Source organism: Sebastes fasciatus, chromosome 10 (assembly GCF_043250625.1).
Source record: "Sebastes fasciatus isolate fSebFas1 chromosome 10, fSebFas1.pri, whole genome shotgun sequence".
NCBI classification, from domain to species: domain Eukaryota; kingdom Metazoa; phylum Chordata; class Actinopteri; order Perciformes; family Sebastidae; genus Sebastes; species Sebastes fasciatus.
Genome location: NC_133804.1, coordinates 33,752,169 through 33,769,668, shown reverse-complemented (window position 1 = coordinate 33,769,668; position 17,500 = coordinate 33,752,169). Strand labels below are relative to the sequence as shown.

General features: G+C 43.0%; 2 protein-coding genes across 7 annotated transcripts in view; both read right to left on the bottom strand.

Moving 5' to 3' along the window:
* LOC141775810 (NLR family CARD domain-containing protein 3-like) overlaps nucleotides 1-12,509 on the bottom strand; it is a 12,617-nt gene extending 108 nt beyond the window's left edge. Inside the window, exons 1-12 of one of the 5 annotated variants that reach the window (XM_074649514.1) lie at nucleotides 12,448-12,509; nucleotides 9,029-9,096; nucleotides 8,696-8,851; nucleotides 8,417-8,584; nucleotides 6,313-6,391; nucleotides 5,944-6,169; nucleotides 4,001-5,798; nucleotides 3,727-3,900; nucleotides 3,216-3,389; nucleotides 836-1,009; nucleotides 665-711; nucleotides 1-537 (exon numbers count right to left, since the gene is read on the bottom strand). The exon at nucleotides 1-537 is cut by the window's left edge and continues 108 nt beyond it. In XM_074649514.1, coding sequence (XP_074505615.1) covers nucleotides 1-537; nucleotides 665-711; nucleotides 836-1,009; nucleotides 3,216-3,389; nucleotides 3,727-3,900; nucleotides 4,001-5,798; nucleotides 5,944-6,169; nucleotides 6,313-6,391; nucleotides 8,417-8,584; nucleotides 8,696-8,851; nucleotides 9,029-9,075 — 3,580 coding nt within the window. In that variant the 5' untranslated portion in view covers nucleotides 9,076-9,096; nucleotides 12,448-12,509. Of the gene's footprint in view, nucleotides 538-664; nucleotides 712-835; nucleotides 1,010-3,215; nucleotides 3,390-3,726; nucleotides 3,901-4,000; nucleotides 5,799-5,943; nucleotides 6,170-6,312; nucleotides 6,392-8,416; nucleotides 8,585-8,695; nucleotides 8,852-9,028; nucleotides 9,097-12,314 lie in introns of all 5 variants that reach the window. The other 4 variants (XM_074649513.1, XM_074649516.1, XM_074649515.1 and 1 more) reach the window with 4 other exon arrangements.
* A 1,130-nt stretch (nucleotides 12,510-13,639) lies between these two features.
* Nucleotides 13,640-17,500, bottom strand: part of arap3 (ArfGAP with RhoGAP domain, ankyrin repeat and PH domain 3) — a 36,389-nt gene continuing 32,528 nt past the window's right edge. For both annotated transcript variants that reach the window (XM_074649508.1, XM_074649509.1), the window contains 6 exons: nucleotides 17,102-17,184; nucleotides 16,594-16,629; nucleotides 15,898-15,961; nucleotides 15,651-15,788; nucleotides 14,934-14,972; nucleotides 13,640-14,733 (listed from right to left, as the gene is read on the bottom strand). In XM_074649508.1, coding sequence (XP_074505609.1) covers nucleotides 14,188-14,733; nucleotides 14,934-14,972; nucleotides 15,651-15,788; nucleotides 15,898-15,961; nucleotides 16,594-16,629; nucleotides 17,102-17,184 — 906 coding nt within the window. In that variant the 3' untranslated portion in view covers nucleotides 13,640-14,187. The remainder of the gene's footprint in view (nucleotides 14,734-14,933; nucleotides 14,973-15,650; nucleotides 15,789-15,897; nucleotides 15,962-16,593; nucleotides 16,630-17,101; nucleotides 17,185-17,500) is intronic.

Here is a 17,500-nt window from a genome sequence, read left to right as displayed (position 1 = left end):
CGGATGAAACCCTGACTAGTGACACTGAGGAACCAAGCTTACAAGACGAGAGCCCAAACCCAGGATGGAGAGGTTCCGTGAATATGGTGCTGAAGGTGTGGAGGTGGATCAGTGAGTCTGAGGAGACTCCATAGAAGGACAGAGTGTCAGCAGGACAGTCCAAATAAACTGCTACTGTACCAGAGGAGGAGGAGGTGATGAAGGTTTCTCTGTTGTTGTGACAAACAGAGTAACCTCTATCAGAGCAGCTCAGACTCCAGGACTGATCATTACCTCCAAACAAACAGTCCTTACCGTCTCCTTTCCTGCTGATTCCTCTGTAACTCACTGATATATCAACTTTTCCTGTCCACTCCAACTCCCAGTAACAGCGACCAGTCAGACCATCAATACACAGCATCTGAGGCCACTCATCAAATCTGTCTGGGTGATCAAGGTATGGCTGATCTTCTCTCACACGTGTCAGCTTCCTGTTGTCGTCAGACGGTTTGAGGATTCTGTGTACTGTGTTTGTGTCGAATGTGAGTTCACAGGAATCTGATGGACAGAAGAAGACACAATACAGCAGCAGGTATTAATCCATGACATCAGACATTTGAAATGAGTGATGTCTCAGTTTGAAGATGGTTGATTGTTTCATGAATCAAATTAAAAACACACTTACACTTCCTCAGACCTGGTGTCAACCATCGGACTCCAGCAGGCTCCACCCTGAAAGCAGGAGGAGGGGGGTCAGAACAGCACTAGCACTTTAACTCTTTATTTTACTCTCACTTATAAAGAAACTTGAACTGATTCACTTGGGGGAGCAAGTGAAAAAAAGGCCTCTTCATACCGGAGAGTGTCCAGTCTCCAGAGTGGATCCTTCAGTCCAGCAGACAGAAGATTCACTCCTGACTGTTCTGGATGATTGTAGCTCAGGTCCAGCTCTCTCAGATGGGAGGGGTTCGAGCTCAGAGCTGAAGACAGAGTAGTGCAGCCTTCTTTTGTGATCAAACAGCCTGACAACCTGCAAACGCACAAAACAACACTCATCACATAATCTGAGGTTACCTTCAAGACTGGAAGGTAGTGTGGTTATTACCGTCATCAACACCACATGAATCGGTAAGAAAGGAGCTGCAGCACCTCTCCTGGAAAAGAGAAACTGGGCCCCCTTTCTGGAGTCAAAGCTGGGAGGGGAGCTTACTGGCGAGCGTCTGGTTGATGGGCCATGACACATGGGGTTCAGCCGGGCACAGCCCGAAAAATCTACATAGAGCCGCTCGCCACCACTCGCAGGGATAGGCATTGGGGTCGGTGCAATGTGAGTCGGAAAGCAGGCAAAGGTGGGGACCTAGGTGTGCTGATCCCCAGCATCGCAGACTGGCTCTAGGGACGTGGAACTTCACCTCTCTGGTGGGTAAGGAACTGGAGCTGGTGCGGGAGGTGGAGCGGTATCAACTAGATATAATTGGGCACACCTCCACACATAGCTCTGGTTCTGGAACCAAACACCTGGAACTCCTGAACTCAACCAACACATCCTCCATAGAGGAGGCAGAGTTTGAAGACTTGGGGGAAGGCTTGTGCATATCCTTGGCAGAGGTCGCTGAGGTAGTCAAAAAGCTCCTCGGCTGCAAGACGCCGGGGGTGGATGAGATTCACCCTGAGATGCTGAAGGCTCTGGACATTGTTGGACATTGTTGGGCTATCTTGGCTGACACGCCTCTTCAGTGTCGCGTGGAGGTTGGAGACAGTACCTGTGGAATGGCAGACCGGGGTGGTGGTTCCCATTTTTAAAAAGGGGGACCGGAGGGTGTGCTCCAAGAATTATCGGTGTATCACGCTGCTCAGCCTGCCCAGGAAAGTTTATTATAGGGTGCTAGAAAAGGAGGCTCTGACTGATTGTTGAACCTCAGATGCAGGAGGAAGAATGTGGATTCCGTCCTGGCCATGGAACCAGCTCTTTACCCCTCGTAGGGCTGTTGGAGGGGTCTTGTGAGTTTGACCATCCAGTATACATGTGTTTTGTTGAATTGGAAAAGGCTTAAGACTGTGTACCCCGGGGAGTCCTGTGGGGGGTACTGGGGGAATATGGGGTACAGGGGTCGTTGTTACGAGCCATCTAGTCCTTGTATAACCAAAGTGAGAGCTGCGTCCGTATATTCGGCGCAAAGTCAAACACGTTTCCGGTAGGTGTCGAACTCCGCCAGGGTTGTCCCTGGTCACCGATCCTGTTTGTGATTTTCATGGACAGGATCTCAAGGTGCAGCCGGGGGGAAGAGAGTGTCCGGTTTGGGGATTTCAGAATTGCGTCTCTGCTCTTTACAGATGATGTGGTTCTTCTGGCTTCATCAGACCGGGACCTTCAGCAGCACTGGGGCGGTTTGCAGCCGAGTGTGAAGTGGTCTGGATGAGAGTCAGTACCTCCAAGTCTGAGGTCATGGTTTTCTGCCAGAAAATGGTTGATTGCTCCCTCCGGGTTGGGAGTGAGTTACCGCCCCAAGCAAAGGAGTTTAAGTATCTCAGAGTCTTGTTCACCAGTGAGGGTCAAATGGAGTGGAAGATGGACAGGCGGTTTGGTGCGGCGTCAGCAGTTATGCAGGCGTTGTACCGGACCGTTGTGGTGAAGAGGGAGCTGAGCTGGAAGGCTCTCATCTACGTTCCAACCCTCACCTATGGTCATGAGCTTTGGGTAGTGACCGAAAGGATGAGATCGCGGATACAAGCAGCCGAAATGAGTTTCCTACGTAGGGTGGTTGGAGTCAGCCTTAGAGATAGGGTGAGGAGCTCAGACATCCGGAGGGAGCTCGGAGTAGAGACACTGCTCCTTCATGGTATGGGTATATGATCTGATCAGGATCCTTCTGGGCCCCTCCCGTTAGAAATTTTCCGGACATGTCCAACTGGTAAGAGGCCCCAGGGTAGACCCAGAACACTCTGAATAAATGATCTCATCTGGCCTAGGAACGCCTCAAGGTTCCCTGAATAACCAGCTGTATGTGTCAGTGACACAGTTCTTAACTTTGAATCTTAAAATTCCTTTCTGGTATTTCAGGTTCCAACAGCAGAGGCAGAACCAATGATGAAATATGTTCATGGAAAGTTATTCACAGGGTCTAAAAATTGAGACAATCATTTTGAGTAGAGAAAACATTTAGGAATTATAGATCAACATAAATCAGAATTAAAATGGTCGTAAGTTGATCAGGATCAGGTTGATGAATTCTGACCTGAGAGTCTCCAGTGTACAGTGTTGACTCTTCAGTCCAGGACACAGCAGCTTCACTCCTGAATCCTGCAGGTCGTTGTTACTCATGTCCAGCTCTCTCAGACTGGAGGACTGGGAGTGGAGAACTGAGGACAGAGCTTTACAGCTTCTCTCTGAGAGGTTACAGTCACTCAACCTGAAAAGACATTAATGAACAAGAAGACAAACATTTGTGATCAAGTGAAATCACACCGGATAAGATATGATATGTAAGGGACAATACCCGATAAGTTGTATGATCCATGATTGTAATGGATGAGGTGGGGGCTAACAACCAGACATAAGAACAACTGTATTGTGATCACATTCCAACAACAGTCTAATGAAAGTACTACAAAACTAATATCAAATATGTTCATGGACAGTTCTATAAAGGGTCTAAAACTGACTAAACACAACTGGTTTTAAAATAATGTATCCATTAATGTAAATTTGAATTTAAATGACCGTTGAACAGGTTGATGAATCCTGACCTGAGAGTCTCCAGAGTACAGTGTGGACTCTTCAGTCCAGAAGACAGCAGGTTCACTCCTGAATCCTGCAGGTTGTTGTCACTCAGGTCCAGCTCTCTCAGACTGGAGGACTGGGAGCTGAGAAGTGAGGAGAGAGCTCCACAGCTTCTCTCTGAGAGGTAACAGCCACTCAGCCTGAAAAGACAATGAGGAAAAAGCTTTATTTTATTTTCTCTTTAGAAGATAGCAGTGTATTACTTATTATTTCATCAAATCATACTGTCTCTGCACTTACAGAGCTTTGTTGGAGGCTTTGACCACTGGCAGCAGCCTCAGAAGAGCCTCCTCTGAATCAGAGTATTTCTTCAGGTCGAACACGTCAAGATCTTTATCTGACGACAGTAAGATGAAGACCAGAGCTGACCACTGAGCAGGAGACAGTTTACATGTGGAGAGACTTCCTGAACTCAGGTACTGTTGGATCTCCTTCACCAGAGAACCATCATTCAGTTCATTCAGACAGTGGAACAGATTGATGCTTGTCTCTGTAGAGATATTTTCCTCGATCTTCTTCTTGATGTACTGGACTGTTTCCTGATTGGTCTGTGATCCTGTCTGTGTCAGCAGGCCTCGCAGGTGTTTCTGATTGGTCTGCAGTGAAAGACCCAGGAGGAAGCGAAGGAACAAGTCCAGGTGTCCGTTTGGACTCTGTAAGGCCTTGTCCACAGCACTCTGGTAGAGATGTTTTGGTGTAGGTTTGTCTCTGAAGACTTTAAACAACGAGGAGGTTGTTTGTCTTTCTGCCATCAGATTGACACCCGAGTTGATGAATGTCAGATGGACATGAAGAGCAGCCAGAAACTCCTGAACACTCAGATGGACGAAGCAGAACACCTTGTCCTGGTACAGTCCTCTCTCCTCTCTAAAGATCTGTGTGAACACTCCTGAGTACACTGAGGCTGCTCTGATATCGATGCCACACTCTGTCAGGTCGGACTCATAGAAGATCAGGTTGCCTTTCTGCAGCTGATCAAAAGCCAGTTTTCCCAGAGACTCGATCATCTTCCTGCTCTCCGGACTCCAGTGTGGATCTGTTTCAGCGCCTCCATCATACTTGATGTTCTTCACTTTGGACTGAACCACCAGGAAGTAGATGTACATCTCAGTCAGGGTCTTGGGCAGCTCTCCACCCTCTCTGGTCTTCAACACCCCTTCCAGAACTCTAGACATGATCCAGCAGAAGACCGGGATGTTGCACATGATGTGGAGGCTTCGTGATGTCTTGATATGGGAGATGACGGTTCTGGTCTGCTCCTCATCTCTGAACCTCTTCCTGAAGTACTCCTCCTTCTGTGGGTCGGTGAACCCTCTGACCTCTGTCACCATGTCAACACACTCAGGAGGGATCTGATTGGCTGCTGCGGGTCGTGTGGTTATCCAGAGGCGAGCAGAGGGAAGCAGGTTCCCCCTGATGAGGTTCGTCAGCAGCACATCCACTGAGGTGGACTCTGTAACATCAGTCAGGATCTCCTTGTTGTGGAAGTCCAGAGGAAGTCGACACTCATCCAGACCGTCAAAGATGAACACGACCGGGAACTCTTCAAACCTGCAGATTCCTGCTTCTTTGGTTTCAGTAAAGAAGTGATGAACAAGTTCCACCAAGCTGTACTTCTTCTCCTTCAGCACATTCAGCTCTCTGAAAGTGAATGGAAATGTGAACTGTATGTCCTGGTTGGCTTTGTCTTCAGCCCAGTCCAGAGTGAACTTCTGTGTTAAGACTGTTTTCCCGATGCCAGCCACTCCCTTTGTCATCACTGTTCTGATTGGTTCATCTCTTCCAGGTGATGCTTTAAAGATGTCTTCCTGTCTGATGGTTGTTTCTGGTCTGTCTGTCTTCCTGGATGCGGTTTCAATCTGTCTGACCTCATGTTCATCATTGACCTCTGCAGTCCCTCCCTCTGTGATGTAGAGATCTGTGTAGATCTGATTCAGACGGGTTGGGTTTCCTGCTTTAGCGATCCCCTCAAACACACACTGGTACTTCTTCTTCAGGTTAGATTTGAGTTTACGTTGACAAACTCCAGAATGACTTCCTGAATGAACACACAGCAAAGAAGATCTATGAATACATTATAAAGTAAATATGTCAACATATGAATATATTTTGGTCCATCTCTTGAGACATTAGTAAACGTTCCATTTATCCAGCATGTTAAATCTTGATATAAATCCTCTTACTGCTATGCAGACGGTCAGCCAGCTCCCCCTGCTTCATTCTCCTCAGGAAGTTCAGTGTGATCTTCAGAAAAGCCTCTCTGTTCCTGCTCTGCTCTTCATCCTCACCGTCCAGCACCTCCTCATCCTTCCTCTGACTCTCTAAGCATTCTGGGTAATCTGAATTCACAACCTTCTGGATCTTCGTCAGCTCGTTCTTCACAAAAGTGACGATGTTCTCCTCCAGCAGCTGGAACAGAATATTATATGAATGACACAATCAAACATTAGATCCATGTTGGACAGACTGACAATCCACTAGTCTAAAAAGTGCAGTATGGAGATTATTGTGAACAGAATAGATGTAAAAGTAGTTGTTGTACATGTACAGACCATAAATATGGAGTCCAGGTGTGTTTGATGCTGCTGGGTGGACTGACCACTGGGAACCTCTGGGCTCTCCTGGTCCACTCTGTGGAGGAATCATGAAGAATTAGATCACATGATGATGTCCGTCCACACAGAGACAAACATAAGGTAAAGGTCCATGAAGTGATATTTGGATGTAACCAATGAATCAGATGACTCCCTCTAGTGGTAAAGGTCTACTAGGTGCAGGAGGAACTCAGCCTGGAGTTGCCCCACAGAGTCCAAGACAGCCAAAGTGCCAGAAACTTCTGTTCCAAGAAAAATAGTAGAATACTGTCGAGTAAAGTCGCCTCCAACTAACAAGTGCAAGGCATGGATGCAGTTCTAGGAGGACACACGAAAGATCACCAAGGTGCCACCATCTGAGCATCAGAACAACCTTAGGAGGAAACTCATCACCCTGACGAGGGAGGGAGAGGGCAGTGAAGCGGGCTGCCATCTTAGGAAATCCCTTCAAATTCACCAAACAGCTACTGGGACCGAAGGGCACTAACCAGTTCACCTGTTTCCAAGAGGACTTTCACCTCTATCTTCATGACCCTGAGCAACCCAGTTAGGAAGCAGAAATTGGGAGCAGTCGGTTCAACAGTAGGTGGAAGACGTGGTGAGAGAAGCAAGAGCAAGCTGAGCCACCGTGGAGTACCTTTTACAGTATGCAGATAACTGGCCAAAGTTCCTATGGCTTGTGTGGAAGTGATCTGGTGTATGGGGGTCTGGATTCCCAAGGAGGAGAACAAATCAGGCTCCCTGCTCAGCAAAAGAAGAGCCCAAGAGGCAGCGGAAGTCGCTGAATCTAGGCTGAGACATGGGCTCTGGGACTGGGGACGATAATGACAGGTCGGGTAGGACTCGGCAGCTTCCCATCAGTCCACTATGACGAGGACCAGGGCTGCAACAGATGGCAGGAACTATTAAGTTGACCTCTGGCAGGCAGAACCCCAGCACATCAAGTTCATGATCCATATTGCGTACAATGTGCTTCAGAGTCCTTCAGCACACACTGGGGCGGTTTGCAGCTGAGTGTGAAGCGGTCAGGATGAGAGTCAGTACCTCCAACTCTGAGGCCATGGTTCTCTGCCGGAAAACGGTGGACTGCTCGCTCCGGGTTGGGAATGAGTCACTGCCCCAAGCGAGGGAGTTTAAGTATCTCTGGGTCTTGTTCACCAGTGAGTCTCAAATGGCCCGAGACCCGGATAAGAGGAAGATAATGGATGGATGGATGGTTTTGAAGCCTCGAGTTTGACATTTTGGACGTAGCCATCCTGGTTTTTGGCCCTTCTTTTGAAACCAGAAATGACACGAGAGGGTGGAGCTAAGTATAACCGAACGCCGAACACCTGAGGAAATGTGTGTCTGTCTGCCTCACAGTGACTGACAGGAGAGCCTCTACCCCACTGATAGTGGCTGATACTTTAAATCAGGACTTATGGTGAACATTGATCTCTATTCTATTTGATCTACTTTAACTGCATACGCTGCAATTAAGTCCCCCAGTACCCCCATACATTGGTCTTTTTAAAAGTGTCGCAGGGTTCTACTTCAAAAGGGAGCGGAGAAATGTTTGACGTGTGTGTTTGTGCGCTGCCTGCAGCCAGCGACGCAGCGTGGATATGTTGGTCTGTGTGAGGATGGCCCTCAGGGGCTAAGAAAAGAGGATCCTTGTGTTCAACCTCTCCCAGACGTTGACAGTAGTCTGTTCGATGGCGGCACCAAGGGCCCAAGAAAGTACCGTTGCCAACGCTGCTTTGAGAAGCAGCTGAAGTCAGCGAAGCCCAAAACAAAGAGTCCTCTGTCAAATGATATATTTCCAGGTACTGCCCATATTTCATTTGACAGAGGACTCTTTGTTTTGGGTCGGGACTTTATGGGCCCTTGGTGTCACCATCGAATAGACCACTGTGTGAAGGTCTGGGAGCGGTTGGACCCCAGCTTTCGCCTGGTACTAATTAAACAGAAAACAATGACATGAAGTCATTAGGAACAAAAGTCATGAAAAATAGGAATGACACAAAGTGCATATGACCTCTGAGGTCTGGTGGGATGAGGGTTCATACTGACAACTACTTACTTTTGGTATTGTTTAAAATCAATTCCATATTCCATCGAATTGCCATAATTGCAGGAAACACCGCTGGGTTCAGATCCAGGTCCAGGTCCAGGTCCAGGTCCAGATCCAGGTCCAGGTCCAGGTCCAGGTCCAGGTCCAGATCTAGAAGATCCTGGTCTCAGAGGGATCCTGAAAACAAAAAAAGCATTAATGAATTCATTAAAGGTCGCATATTCAGTTAAACTGTGTGAGGTTAGAATCCTGCATAGTTACAACGATTTAATACTCACAACTACTTACTTTCTGTCAAGTTTAAAATCAAGAATAACATCCATTGAATTGTCACTTTTTAATGACACACAGCTGGCTCCAGGTCCGGGTCCAGGTCCAGGTCCAGGTCCAGGTCCAGGTCCAGGTCCAGGTCCAGGTTCAAGAGATCCTGGTCCCACAGGGATCCTGAAACAACATCAGCATTGATACATGTTGATTAAACTTCTTCATGGACAGAGTACTGATGTACAAACACTGATGGTCCATTTTATTAGGTACAGCTGTACCATCTGTTACACTGAATGAGCTGCTGTCAACAGGAAGTGGACATCATGTGAGGACAGTTAGAGACGCTCAGCTCACCTCTGAGTGGTTTTAGATGGAGGGACTCTGTCCTCACGCTGATCCATAGCAGAATCCACAACAACCTGCTGGCAGAGATCATCATCATCATCACCTCAATACTAAATAGTAGAGCTAACTCCTGATTCAATACTTTCACCATACCTGGATGCTGATTCTATATGTATTGTGATTTTAAGTATTGTGATTGGATTCAAACTTTTTTAACACTAGACCATGAGAAAGAGACACTTCTAGAGACTTTTACTTTGGAAAATCTCAAAAATAATCTAGTAAAAATGTTTGATTTTTGTTTTTATTAAAATGTCTTCAACTGTGCAATATTTTCAGCATTATTATTTGCACTATTGTTATTGTTTAATCAATTTATTTAATTCAAATTCACATGAAAGGAATGTTAAAAAGGTGTGAGGGTGTGGTAGGAACCTATAATGGATCATATACTGTATATATATATGTAAATATATATATAAAAAACACACCCAAAGGACAAACAACAGGTAAAAATAACTATCATGACAAAAAATCACTGGTACATTTTAGATATTAGTGTTCGAAACATTTCACATATCAAAATATAAAGTGTAAAGTGTCGGAGTAAAGTTCAAACAAAACAAACAAATACAAAGAAGCAGAGTAATCGCCATAGTTACAGTTTCTAAGAGGCATTTCTTCCGCAAATCATGTTTTTGTGAGCAGAGCATTTCTGAGATATATATATATAAACTGGGGGGGGAAAGTTCGGAAACTTGTGTTTGGTAAATTATTTCTTTTTTTCTATCTTTTCCCAGTATATATATATGTATATATATATATATATATATATATATATATATACACATATATATACACACATATACAGTATATATATACACACACATATATATATATATATATATATATATTATACACAGACAATGACACAGAGGAATCCATTAAATGGACATTTTCATTCCATAAGATAACTCCATGAAATCTGATAGAAAACTGACGACGAGCTGTTTTATATAAAGGAAGATGAAGATTATCAGCCTGTCTGGTTATTATATAACAAAATAATATCTAAAACAATGAGGTAAATCTGCATTAAAGCCTTAAAGACAAACTTACAGGTTTGAAGATGTCAAATATCGTCAATAAAAGCAGTTTTAATAAAAGTGGTGCACCTGGTATAACAGCATTATATAAAGTTGTTAATCTAAAGAAATGTTTCTGTAGCAGCGATATTTAGTTCAGAGAAGTTGGAAAAGCACAAACTATATTACAGTTTGTTAAATATGGACAAATTAAATTTGTTTTAATGGATTTCTTATTTTCATTTTCTTATGATTTCTCTATTTTTATATATTTATATTCTAGAACGGAATCAATGAATTATTTCTGATTTTATATTTATTTATTTATATTAAATATATATATTGTATTTATGACCTTGCTGCTGAGTGAGACCAGACAACAGACTGTGAATCTCTGAAACTCTCAAAGCTTTCCACCGGTAGTGTCCGTGCGTCCTATGACGCGCAGAGCTCCGCGTCACTGATTGGCCAGCCGCTATAACGCGCGCGCACGTCGCCGGGGCGCTCTCGCGCGCATGCCTCTAACTTTTTTCTTTGGGTCGTGTCTAGAAGGTAACCATCAAACTGTGAAACCTCGCCAGACTTGCAGCGCGACGCTCTATACTAACCTTAAAGCCCGGGCCACACAGCGCGCATCATGCTCGCGTGACGGCAACGTCGCGTGTTGTTTTTTATTTCGGCGTCCATGTTAACAGGTTAGAGTGGACACACTGCCCGCATGAGACGCACGTCAGACGCGCGTCAGACGCACGTCAGACGTGCGTCTATTTTATAGAATAGAAGGCTCGCCTATTTTTCACGCTTGCCGCTTACCTCTCGGCTGCGTCTCCCAGCAGCAACAGACAGTGAAGGTGATCTATTGACAGTATATGAGCAAGATTACTACAGTTTCCATGTCTAGACATCTGATGTCACTGACCATCAATATTTTACACTTCCTATCTAGATTTCAAAATAAAAGTCCTCTAGCGTTTTTAGTGCACAGAATCATTCATTCATTAACACAATGCTTTTATTCTGAAATACTCTAAATAAAGCAGTTGTCTGCTTGCAGGTTTCCATCAAGTTAATATAGTACAGGCTTTTAATTATGTAAACACTGTAGTAGTCATAGCAGAAACCCTACATATGCTATACATATAATAGACTGGGTTAATAGGTTATAAGAACATCAGGTGATAGTTGGCAGTATTTTTCCGATGCGCTCTCTCTCTCGCTCTCTCTCTCTCTCTCAACAAACACCACGTAACTTTATTGTTCTTTCTTTTAGAGGTGTTATTTAATTTTTTTAAAGATATTTAATAATAATTTTCGTTTTCTAAAGGTTAACAAATAACGAAACTGTTTATTTTGCTTTGTTTTATAATAATAAAAAAAAAACACTTTACTTATATTTATCATTCTGAAATACTTCAGGTGTTTTTCTCCATCAAGGCGCAGTTCAGCAACAAGGTGGTGAAAAGCTCCAAGTTGCCTGAGATGTCGGAACATCAGCATTTATAATGTAAATTGCTGTCCCGCCCCAGATGTAAATTAAGTCCTTTTCGATAAAAGCCGCAACCTGGAATGCTGTAGAACAGGAACCCGAAACCCCCTGGAAATGTTGTTTAAAACTGTGCCAGTCAAAGTGAAGAGGGATTGCTGTAGGCTCTCTCTTACTACTAATGTATTTATTTATTTTTTTGTATTAATATATAGCCCACAGAAATCCCTCTTCACTGTCAATGAAGAGGGATTTATATATATATATATATATATATATATATATATATATATATATATAGCCCATAGAAATCCCTCCTCATTGTATATATATAAATCCCTCTTCACTGACAGAAAAGAGGGATTATATGGGCTATATATTAATATTTATGTATGAATTTATTTGCTTGTTTTTAATAATATTTACAAATTACCACACAGTTCTTACCCTTTTTTGTCTTAAATAAATATAAATCACATTTATTATGAAGTTAAATGGCCATTAAAAGGCAAACTCTATGTAGAAAGAAAGGGCTGTCAGCAACAGCAAAAACACAGCTGACAGGTAGCTCCGGGACGCTCCCGAGACGTGGGTAACTCGCGTCTAGTGTGAACACCCTAGGTGGGCATGACGCGGCCAAGACGTGACGCTGCCGTCACGCGAGCATGATGCGCGCTGTGTGGCCCGAGCGTTACACATCTGAACAACAGAGTTTCTTGTGGGTTACCTTCTAGACTGGACCGTAACGTCTCTCTCTTCCAGTGAAACTACTACTACTACTAATACTACTACTACTACTACTACTAGTACTACTAATACTTGGTCCAACAGTCCCGCAGTGAAGAGAGTCTCTTACTGACCTTGTTTAGACGGAGAGAAGAAGAAGCTGCGACACCACCGCGAGAAGCAGAGAAAGTGAAACTAACTGACTAACTGTGACTGACGTTAGTGTCATAGTTGTGGGCGGGGTTTAGGGCGGGGTGGGCGTGGCCTGTATCTGCTCTGAAAGATTCTGTCTGTCAGTAGAGGTCTGAACTCCAGATTAAAGGTCTGGTTTCAGGTCAACATGGTTTCTGTTCCAGCAGAACGACAGCAGTATCAGAGCCACACTGAGGGGAAAAATAAATCTGGGATTTCAAGAATAAAGTTATAATATTACAGGGGAAAAAAAGTCGTAATATTATGAAAATAAAGTCGTAATTTAATGAGAATAAAGTCATATTGTGAGAGAAAAAGTTGTAATATTATGTGAAAAAAGTTGTAATATTATGAGAAAAAAGTTGTAATATTATGAGAAAAAAGTTGTAATATGAGAAAAAAATTTAATATGAGAAAAAAAGTTCTATTACGAGAAAAAAAGTCATAACTTTACGAAAAAAAAATTGTAATATTACGAGAAAAAAAATTGTAATATGAGAATAAAGTGATAACTTTACGAGAAACAAAGTTGTAATATTACAAGAAAAAATGTGTAATATTATGAGAAAAAAAAGTCGTAATATTACGAAAATAAAGTCATAACATTATACACTCCAGATGTTTCCAGCGATTCTCCAGATGTTTCAGGTGATTCTCCAGATGTTTCAGGTGTTTCTCCAGATGTTTCCAGGTGTTTAGAAGCAAAGAGATGAAACTCCTGTGTTTTTTTAACAACAGCCGCTGCAACAAACACTTTTTATTCTTAATAATTTTATACTTAATAATATTTTATTGTTCAACATTTCAGTAGAGACATTAAATATGACAATAGAATAGAAATATGTTAGTTCTACTTTTGTACGGCTCTTTGTATGCAGGTGTTTTACTGGCGTCTGGTGGTCACTTTCAGTCCAACTCTGCTGCTGGGACTAACTACTGACTTTCATGTCTTAGTGATAAACGTTGTTTGCTACAAGTTAGAAAAGTAATTAAATGTGTGGAGTTGGAGAGGAGTGAGACCTCTGTAGCTGCTACCACACCACCATCTACCACACAGCTGTCAGAGGGAGAGGGGCATTGTGGGTAATGTAGGCGACAGGTTTATGTGGACTAAAGAAGAGGATGTTACAGGAGTCTGTTTATACAGGATGATGCTCTTTAATAGAACATTACAGTAGACTGTTCACAGTTATTAATATACAACCAATCAACATTCAAAATAACAGGAAGTGATGTCATACGTGTCCTTGGAGACGTTCTAGTCTGACGAGAAGACGACACGGAACTTTGTTATTTGGCATTAAAAGAATACAAAGATATATAAAATACATATGTAATATAATAATATGTTACATTATAACATTTCATAATATAATATAACATAATATGATATAATATAATATAATATGATATAATATAATATAATATAATATGATATAATATAATATAATATAATATAATATAATATAATATAATATGATATAATATATTTACTGTTCTAAATCACCAGCTGTCTCAGACCTCAGAGTACTCCTCCTCCTCCTCCTCCTCCTGCTCCTCCTCCTCCTGCTCCTGCTCCTCCTGAGTCCCCCTGGTCTTATAAAACCTGCAGAGTCAGGAGGAAAACTGCTCCTCACATCAATAAATCAGTTCCTCCTGACTCCACCAGACCTCCTGTTCTCTCAGACATCATATGGCCTCTCCTCCTGCTGCTCCTCCTGCTGCTGCTCCTCCTGCTGCTGCTCCTCCTGCTGCTCCTCCTCCTCCTCAGTCTTCTTGGTGAAAGCAGAGGACAGCTCCTGAAGCAGCAGCTCCTGTGACGGAGTACAGCCTCCCTGCTGCCTCCTCCTGCTCCTCCTGCTCCTCCTCCCTGCAGGCTCGTTCAGGTCCAGAGACTCTGCTCCTCCATCCTCTCCTCCACTGCTGCCTCCGCTCTGCTCTAGAGGCTCCGGAGGCTCCGGAGGCTCCGTAGGCTCCACAGAGACGCCGACAGTCTGGACCGGGTCGGGGACGATCACGTGGTCCGTGTGTCCGGTTTCCAGGGGAACCAGTCTGAGCGGCGGGAGGTCCGGGACCTCCTGGGTCTCTGAGGCGCTGCTGGACAGGAAGCTGGTCTCCAGAGACTTCAGGACCTGCAGGCCGAAGTCCCCGACCTCCTCGTAGAGCGGCTCAGGGATGTCTGGAGACTCCGGACGCTCCTCCAACGAGTCCTTCTGCACCTTCATGGGCTGCATGTAAACACAGAGTACAAGTTAGAAGTATATAATACTCACAAAGTACAAGTAAGAAGTATAAAATATTTCCAAATTACAAATTAAAAGTACTAAATACTCACAAATTACAAAATGAAAGTACTAAATACTCACAAAGTACAAAGTAAAAGTACTAAATACTCACAAATTACAAAATGAAAGTACTAAATACTCACAAAGTACATGGAGAGAGTCCTTCGGTCGTGTAACTTTCTCTGCAGAGAAGAAAATATAAAAAGTCTGATGAATTATTTTATAATGAGCTGAATATATGTTAAATATATGAAGAACGTAGAAGTAGAAGTATTAGTAGTAGTAGTAGTAGTAGTAGTAGTATAGTAATAGTAGTAGTAGTAGTAGTAGTAGTAGTAGTAGCAGTAGTAGTAGTAGTAGTAGAGGTAGTAGTAGTAGTAGTAGTAGTAGTAGTAGAAGTAGTAGTAGTATTAGTAGCAGTAGCAGTAGCAGTAGTAGAAGTAGTAGTAGTAGTATAGTAATAGTAGTAGTAGTAGTAGAGGTAGTTGTAGTAGCAGCAGTAGCAGTAGTAGTAGAAGTAGAAGTAGTAGTAGTATTAGTAGTAGTAGTAGTAGTAGAAGTAGAAGTAGTAGCAGTAGTAGTAGAAGTAGAAGTAGTAGCAGTAGTAGTAGTAGTAGTAGTTTCACAGCTCAGATTAGTTGAGTGATTTAAATGAAGAGAAACATGAATTTATTATCAGAATAACAAACACTAACTCAGTTATTAACCCAGTCAGCCTCCTGACAGCAGACAGCAGATGATTCACAGTAGAAACAGTAGAAACTATCACTAACTTCTACTTTATTACAACACGTTCAGGTTATAGAAAAGTATTTATTAAAACGTTCTGACTGATTAAGGTTAAAATGAGGAGGCGTTACCAGCGTCTGATTGGCCGACAGCATGCTGCTGTTGCTCTCGTCTCCTCTGATCGGGACCAGCGGCATCGTGCCGAACTTCTGCTTGGAGATATCTGAGGAGGAGTGACGCCTCAGAACCGGAGGACCCGGGTCGTCGTTCTGTAACAGAACCACAGAGAGACAGTGAGGAGGGGTCCTGCTGAGATCAGAGGACCTGATTCAGGATCAGGTCCTCAGCTGACAGTAGGATGATGAGACGTGATCTGACCTGAGCCTTCAGGAAGCTGCTGATCCAGTCCCACAGCTCAGCCTCACAGCGACAGCACAGGAAGCTGCAAACATCAGAGGGTTAATCAATAACTGATCGATACATCAGATGGTTAATCAATAACTGATCGATACATCAGATGGTTAATCAATAACTGATCGATACATCAGCGGGTTAATCAATAACTCAACGATACATCAGAGGGTTAATCAATAACTCATCCATACATCATAGGTTTAATCAATAACTGATCCATACGTCAGAGGGTTAATCAATAACTCATCAATACATCAGAGGGTTAATCAATAACTGATCCATACATCAGAGGGTTAATCAATAACTGATCGATACATCAACGGATTAATCAATAACTGATCCATACATCAAAGGGTTAATCAATAACTCATCCATACATCATAGGGTTAAGCAATAACTCATCCATACATCAGAGGGTTAATCAATAACTCATCCATACATCAGAGGGTTAATCAATAACTCATCCATACATCAGAGGGTTAATCAATAACTCATCCATACATCAAAGGGTTAATCAATAACTGATCGATACATCAGAGGGTTAATCAATAACTCATCCATACATCAGAGGGTTAATCAATAACTGATCGATACATCAGAGGGTTAATCAATAATTCATCGATACATCAGAGGCTTAATCAATAATTGATCCATACTTACAGCTGGTGTTTGTCTGACATCACAGTGAATCCCCACCTGCAGGTTAAATCAATATTTACTTAATGATCCTGAGGATATTATTGATTGTTTTCATCAGCTGACTCTGAAGAAACACGTGTTGTCTGAACTCTAATGCTGGGTACACACTACACTAGTACACACTACACTAGTATACACTACACTAGTACACACTACACTAGTACAGACTACACTAGTACACACTACACTAGTACACACTACACTAGTATACACTACACTAGTACACACTACACTAGTACAGACTACACTAGTATACACTACACTAGTACACACTACACTAGTACAGACTACACTAGTATACACTACACTAGTACACACTACACTAGTACACACTACACTAGTACATACTACACTAGTATACACTACACTAGTATACACTACACTAGTACACACTACACTAGTACACACTACACTAGTACACACTACACTAGTATACACTACACTAGTACATGAGTGGTGTTCTTGTTACCTGCTCGGAGATTTCAGTTTCCGGCGGATGCCGATGTAGATCTTCATGGACTTCAGAGACCACTCCTTCTCTGGTCTGATGCTCTGAACAACAACAACAACAACACAGACCAGTCAGGAGACTGGGATGTTTACTGGGATGTTTACTGGGATGTTTACTTGGATGTTTACTGGGATGTTACTGGGATGTTACTGGGTTGTTTACTGCGGTGTTTACTGGGTTGTTTACTGGGATGTTACTGGGATGTTACTGGGTTGTTTACTGCGGTGTTTACTGGGTTGTTTACTGGGATGTTTACTGGGATGTTTACTGGGATGTTACTGGGATGTTTACTGGGATGTTACTGGGATGTTTACTGGGATGTTACTGGGATGTTACTGGGATGTTTACTGGGATGTT